Raw genomic sequence first — 7544 nt, 5'->3', positions numbered from 1 at the left:
TAACTAGTGTGTGATGAATATAAAATTGTTGCGATCGCATATTTAATTAGATGATTAGATAATTTTAATAACTCCATTCTGATAGATACATTTTGGTGATATTTTTTTACATTTTTCCTTACAACTACTTTTTATCCGATTTATATTTCCTTCATAGCTTTGTAGATATTTTTGGGGGTCATCTTACATGAGGATTCAGTTCCTCTCTGATGGCAGCCTTTTGTATTAATTATTACAATAAAGTTGTTATAAATAAATAAATGAATAAATAAATAAATAAATAATGGCGTTATCCACTCTTTCTGAGGCCCGTTTCGCGAAGGTTCCGGTAATTTAATTTAACGGGCCCGGAAAGCCTCTCTGTTTTCATTCAAGATTGGGGTTTCAAAAGTTTTGAGAAATATACCAGTAAGATAAAAGTATCAGGTGAAGAAACGAAATGAACTGGTTAGGGTGCCAGAATCTGCCTATCTATTCATTAGCCTTTGCTTTTAAAGCATGGCTTCAGGCCCGTTAAGTTACCGCGACTTTCAAGAAACGGGCCCAAGGAATTTAACCCTTTCACTCCCGAGATCTGATTGTTAATTTTCAACTCCAGCTGCTACACATTTTCTTGTAGTTTAGTTATGGAAATCTGTTGTTAGATCAAGGTGACAATTTCTAACTGATGAGTTTGAATATTCTCATTACCATTATCCATGATGTATGGATGATTCTAGGAAGAAGTTACATGTTAATCACTTCTGGCAGATAAAGGGTTAAGCGATTATAACCTCTATTCGAAGAAGATATTCAACTTTTTCATAGATATAAGATCAGAATTACCTTGGATTGATTAGAAATATGCAATATTCGATACGCTAAGATTATTTTACAAAACAGACAATAAAGTGACGCCAAATTTTTGGACCACTTAATATCCCCGTTTGATGGTCGTCAGGCTGCTCGTCTGTCGTTTGCTTAGATTCCCATGAGTAGAATTCAGCGGTTGCCCGGTGACTTCATAATTACAGAAGTTGAAAATGAAAATTTACTCCAAATAGCAGGACTATCATCACATGAGAGATCTGGTTGCTGTATCCAGTATTAAATATGACAAAGCCATAGCCAGCGGAGTCGTCTTCTCCATTATCGTCGCCAGGATATGTTGTATAGGACATTCTCGGGGTCATCGCAGTCGGCGGGGGCTGAGTAGTGTAGTTGAAGGGTGGAGAGGGTGAGGAAGGTTTTGTTAATACAATGGTCGACTTGTTTTCCGCGAACGTAAACGGGGCTTCGGTCGTGGGTGGTAATTCCTCCACAATACCTAAACAGACAGATACTTTAGCCTGCATAGACTTAGCGCGGGGGAACATCTTTGCAGACGTTAAATTGGTTTCAGCTTCGGGTCTCTAGGAAGGTTTGTTGATATCCTTTTTCACCTTTGTCTCTAGTCCCAATATGGGTTACAGATATTTAAATATGGTCTTTTCCTTTAAGTTCCTGTGCTCTTAGAAATCGGTCTCAAGTTCTTTCAAAGATGTCGAGGCAAAAAAAAAAAGAAGATACCACTTCTCTAACATTTACCGGCTCATCATAATTCTGTAATGTCAGAATATCTCCTCTAATTTCAGAACAGATAAATAGATAGGATGTAAATAGGATGTAAGATAAACAACGATATTTTGGTGTTTTATTGTGGAAATTCATTACTTACCACAGCCATATTTAACATTCAGATCCTTAGGGTTTGACATCCACTGGCACTTGTCTCCCATGGTACTCGTATCTACTGTGACATTACACTCTGAGTGTCCTTCACAATGCTTTTTTAGCAAATTTGTCTTATCATCTGGGGCACAATGTTCAGCAGTGTTGACATTACTCATCCTCCTCCCTGTGCAAATTTTCTTGTTTTCCTCTCGCAAGTAGGTTGCCTTAAAGATTTTGAGCACTTCTGAGGCCGAGCAACTTATGTTCAGCGAGTCACCCTGGCAGGTGTATTTGGTTTTGATGGCGCTCATCTTATGCGGCGGTCCTAAAAGGAGATGAACTACAACTTGAACAAAGAAAAAGCTCTCTGAACAGAAAAAAAGGTTAAGTGAATGTATGCATGAATGAATAATGAACGAATGCACCAGTGAATGAATAAATGATATGGACGGGTAAATGAGTGAGTGCTTGGACGAGTCATTAAGTGAATGAATCATGCCACGAATAGGTGCATCACCGGAAATCGGGGACATTTCGAGCCCGTTACGAAATGTCAGCGGTATATCGTATTACAGACAATTCAATATGGCTGCGGTGGAAGTGAAGTGAACACGTAACTTTCTATTTTCGTAAAACCCCGCCAAAGAAAGGTCTGGTACCTTACTATCCCAGAAAGCCAAAGGAGACGTCAAAACAAGAAAAATGGCGGCCAAATTGCGCAGTTACAGGGACTTGTATTTTTCGTGTTCTTCCTTCCTAAAATTGGGGTATTTAAAAATGGCGTATTGGGCTTTTGAGCTCTGTGAAAATACGAAGAGTCTCCTGGCTCAAGGAAAATTTGTGGGCCAACATATTCGGCCGTTTACGAGCGATTTAGTGGAGCAAACTTCTGCAGAATTCATATCGAACTACGAATTTGCGAATCTTCACAAGGTTGTTCCCATGACACCTAGTCGAAGCAGATTTTAAGAGTTTGTATGGGAAAATGGAGTCAGAATTATGAGTTTACTCTTACACCTTGGGAAAAGGTAGGCTTGAATTTGAGTATTTCTTTTTCGTAGCGATGGACGCTTTAACCGATGCAGGCTGCATTTCCAACCACGCAGCGAATGAATATCCCATTCTTAGACAGCTATTTTGAAAAAACAATCTTTTCCCATCCCTTTTCTTATACTGTTTCGGCGCCATTTTGCTTGTAACACGAGAACCGCCTCCGCCATATTGTCCCTAATTTCTGGCAATGGGATACTTTCTTTACAAAGCCTTAGCTTTAAATTACAAGCATCTGCAAATTAGGAACGCCTCATTTTGTTTCTTGCCTTATCCAACAAGAGTAGATCTCAAGTGTACAGGTATTGTCTACTTGTTCTACTTCGTGCTGTCTTACCACTAAAACTGATTATTGTTTTATTGAGAGAATTCGTTACTTACCGCAGCCATAAATGACATTCAGATACTTAAGGGCAGACATGCTCGGACAATTGTCTCCCATGGTACTCAAACCGACTGTGATACTGCACTCTGTGCGTCCTTTGCAATGCTTACTTATCAAACTTGTCTTATCATCCGGAGCACAAGACTCAGTTTTCCTTATGCAATTGTCACTTTTCGTTCGATGGTAGGTTGCACTATAGATCTTAAGCACCTCAGGGGCCAAACAATGTAATTGCATCAGGTCGTCCTGGCAAGTGCGTTTGGTTTCAAAGGCGTTCACTTGATACAGCATTCCTGAAAAGAATGTTAATTACAACTTCAACAAAACAAAGCTCTCTGAGCGAGCAACCAAGGAGTGGAGTATGTAATGCGTGTACGATTAAGTAATAAACGTGAGGAAATATGAATAAATGAATTAATTAATGAATGAATGGATGGATAGATGAGTCAAATGAGTTGATGCTTAAACGAGTGAGTAAGTGAGTGACTGAGTGGGTGCATGAGTGAGAGAATAAGTGAATGAGTGAGAGATCATGTGGATAAGTGAGTTAAGGAGGCCACGAATGGAAGGACACTTTCGTTACAATACCTGAGATTTATTTTACATACATTAAAAGAAAAAGAACTGAAAAACCTGAGACACTTCCGCTGATTCCTGCTTTGTTCAGCAAGAGGTATACAACTCTTCTTCACTGGTCATACTTTGTGCTCTCTTACCCAAAAATTGATTAAATTTTCATTGTATTGACCGAGAATTGGTCACAAAAATGTTGTCATAACCCCGCAGTGGGAGGTAGTAAAAACAGTATTTCGTTCCCTGATTTTGGGCTTATGAAGGTTTACCTTTTCTGACCTATTCAAAAAGGGGTAAAAGGCAATTAAAATGAAATTTTAAAAGCGGCTAACCACTCTTTCAGCTGAAAGTTGAAAAAATTATCTTAAGATCAATAAGTGTTTAAAATAGAGTCGATGATTTTCATTTGCGGTATATTATTTCTCTTCTCAGTCAAAATATCATAATTTCTAAACTTCAACTTCAGGGAAAATTAGTATCCCAGAACCGCCCACGTAAAGGCAAGATAAATTAAAATTCGTCTTAAATAGGACTGATAAGATGTATATTATTGTTTTAGGTATATCGCTAATTATTTTACTAGAAAAATTCCATTTTTTGTTAGATTTCGAGCAGCTAGATGATAATAATTAAAAAAACGTTTATATTGACAGTGGGAAGTGCGAGAATTGCTACGATTTGGCTAAACTTGAATGTAATGCAGTAATGGAGAAATAACTGAAGACGAACTATATCCTATCCGATAAATTCCTGTGGAAAAAATAATTGTCTTATGTGGGTGTCAATAGGAACCTTAAACAGACAAGAATTGTATCAAGTCGTCCTCCTTGTGGAAAAAATGGCCTGTAGCTTCTTTTAACAGTAAGATTACAAAAAAGTATGTGGTTGTCTTTTGATTCTTTAAGAGCAGTACATACTAAATTCCTTCTACGAACTTAAATGATGAAATGGTTGGTTGAAAACCTTAGTTATTTAAAAGAGACGTATACATGAGATATTTTTTACAGTGATTCACGGTTGAATTCAGGATAGAACTAACTTTCCTTTTCCGAGTTTTAAAACGCAGACCCCTTTTTTAAATCCCTGCTTACGTAAATGGAAAATTACTTGCAATTTTAGAAAGGTGTCGAGAAATTGTTGGAAGTTGAAATTGTTAAAAGTATTAAACGCTCCGAATATTTAGATTAAAAAAACATGTTCTGTTTGTAATTTTGGTATCTCGCGGAGAGCTCGTCAGAAGCATTGAAAGTACGCCATATGTTACCTACCATTATCGAGAAAAGACAACTGCTCGTGGGAAACAAGCAAAAAGAATACTTGAATTAGAAGATAACAATAGCGATACATCGCTGCTGCTACTGCGGGTAAATTGACCGTACCACTTAATTTCCTCTGAGGAGTACCTCTGGTGAAACCCTCTTTTTAAGCACTGTCACAACATGGTCTTGGCTAAAAAGCTCTATCTCGCTGAAATCACCCTGATGAAAAGTGCGCGTCGATTTGTACCTCTGCTCCAATGATTGCTCCCACCTTTAGTGATTAACATTCATTTAGGACACTGCGTGTGTTTATCAATAATGAATACCGATCAGATATGGGGTTTAATTTGTTTCTTTAAAACTTGATCTTTAAGAGAATTTGCCGTCGAAAACAAAAATTTGGTCGTCGTCATTTCAATCATTTTTCGCGTCTCGTCTTTCGCAACCAGCGACTTCTTGAAAATGTGTCCTGGATGCCCGTACTCTCTCTTTTGAATCACCATCAAACATTTTTCACCAAAACACTCGCACCTTATACATTTGTTAATGATGTTAAGATTATGTACTTGTTGAGATTACATCATTAATTTCGAAGAAAGCTTTCACAGTTTCAGATCAATAAGTATTTTTTTTTAAATTCAGATCAAGACCAAATGTTTCGCTTTTTTATCACCCACTTTTTTATCATCCGCTTTTGAATCATATTTTTCAAAGGGGAATGATTGAATATATGTGAAACTTGCGATAATTCTGAGAAAAACCCTGGTAGTTTTGAAGAAATTTAATTCTCGAAATTTTCAAATTTTAATCACTCCTCGAGTGTATACGCGTACGACAAGTAATAGAGAAAATTTCCCGCACGTAACGAATATTTGGATTAGTGTTATTTAACACCGAACTTCGTTTTGCGGTTCTTTGGTGACAAATTTCCACAATTGTATTGCTCACGTCGAATGTCTTCTTTTTCACCTATCTTAAGAAAAAAGGGCGACTGCTTTAGTCTCGTAATTTTAGAGAATTCGATTTATGGAAGATAGCCGACGAAAATTTTAAAAACTTGGAAAAAACAATTGTCCCCATTAATATGATCCTGATCCACCAAATACAAGATGACTCAGATCATGATGCATTGGCGAAATCAATGAATCAATACAGAAAAACGATTGATCGATTCTGAAATTTGACGAAGGATGATCCGAGTGATCTTGGATCACTGATCTTAATCTCTATCTTCCAAAGAGAAGGCATCCCTAAGATCTGTAGGTGACTGATTACATTAAATCAAAGGTAAATATTTAATAGACAACTTCAGACAGTCTACCATCACATCACAGCGACACTATAGTAAAGTTTACACAAAGGACTCATTCGTATTTCCCTGGGTCGGGTTGTTCAAAGCTGTGTTAAGATAACCCAGGGTTAGTGTGACATTTGATTTCAGATCTGAAAGCTCTGAAAGAAAATTCAGCTTAATTCCATTTGTCTACAATTTGATGATTGAATGTCCTAAAAAGAACTAAGAAAACTATCCCAAAATGGCTTTTGATTAGAGAAATTTAGAAACCTGGATTAAAATTTAACCCTGGGTTAGAGCTAATCGGCCTTTGAACAACTGGGCCCTGGAGATTATCTGCCAGAGCTTACTGGGACCATTGCTTTTCCTTCACTGCAGTTTATTCAGGTCGGAAATTTGTTAGGTTTCCCTAACAATCGGCTGTCACTAACTTATACTCTTAGTTAGGAAAAGGCATCACGACATAAGATGTCATCTGTAAGAACATGTACATATCCATGTACACAGCCATATCCATGGCTGGGGCCCGAAATCTGCGACTAATTTGATCAGGAGTCCAAAGCGATGAAAAAAGGAACCACACAGTTCCCCACCCAGGCCGTAATTAAACGGAAAATCTCTTTCGATTTCTGAAATATCTCTGTTCCATAAGATTTTAATTAGGTTATAGAATATAAACATAACTCGTGATCAAAAATCTTGAGACATGAACACAAAGTTAGCTCTCAATAAAATTCGCAATGGTCAATGAACTACCTTATTTAATTCTTGAGTGATAATCGGTTCATTGATCATTTTGTCTTGAAATCAAGAAAAAAATGATTTAAAGATACCTCAAGAATGGCATTACAGCAGGGCGAACGAAGTATATCTGGATAAAACTGAATTCATTTATCCCATGCCGGTTAGATACAGAATCCGTTGGCGTAATGAGAAGGTCTTAATGGAGTGATGGCTTTTATGACTAAAAACTAACATCTTAGCCATTTTAAGGTTAAGAGAAATGTTAAAAATCAATTTTAAACAGTAATCGTTCGCTTTCACCATTGAAATCGAGCACCATTGGTAATTCCTGTTCGAGCTGCTGTTGGGTTGATATAAAGTAATGTTCTGTTTTCTCGCATTGACCACGAGAAAACACACATATCCTGATAACAGTCATTTTGACGCTTTCAAAATGACACACTTCGGAGATGGAAAAAATTTCCATGGCTACATTTTTTGCGAATAATGGCTAAAAATTTGTCAATATTTTATGCCTAACGTCTACATTTTTGTTCCGTTTTACGGC

The 7544-nt window shown here is 37.3% G+C and overlaps 1 protein-coding gene across 2 annotated transcripts; it reads right to left on the bottom strand.

Annotated features, from left to right (window-relative positions):
- Positions 1-41: 41 nt before the first annotated feature.
- Positions 42-5190, bottom strand: LOC111325274 (L-rhamnose-binding lectin SML). 2 transcript variants are annotated; one of them, XM_088730646.1, is made up of 4 exons: positions 5080-5190; positions 3124-3420; positions 1697-2017; positions 42-1306 (listed from the first exon to the last, which is right to left on the bottom strand). In XM_088730646.1, the coding sequence occupies exons 2-4, from the start codon at positions 3416-3418 to the stop codon at positions 1008-1010; spliced, it is 915 nt and encodes a 304-aa protein (XP_088586772.1). In that variant the 5' UTR covers positions 3419-3420; positions 5080-5190; the 3' UTR covers positions 42-1007. The 2 variants fall into 2 exon arrangements, with proteins under 2 accessions (XP_088586772.1, XP_022784796.2); XM_022929061.2 differs by having other exon boundaries at positions 4969-5184.
- Between the last annotated feature and the right edge of the window lie 2354 nt (positions 5191-7544).

This window comes from Stylophora pistillata, chromosome 8 (assembly GCF_964205215.1).
Source record: "Stylophora pistillata chromosome 8, jaStyPist1.2, whole genome shotgun sequence".
Taxonomy (NCBI): Eukaryota; Metazoa; Cnidaria; class Anthozoa; order Scleractinia; family Pocilloporidae; genus Stylophora; species Stylophora pistillata.
This window is presented reverse-complemented; position numbering and strand designations above follow the sequence as displayed.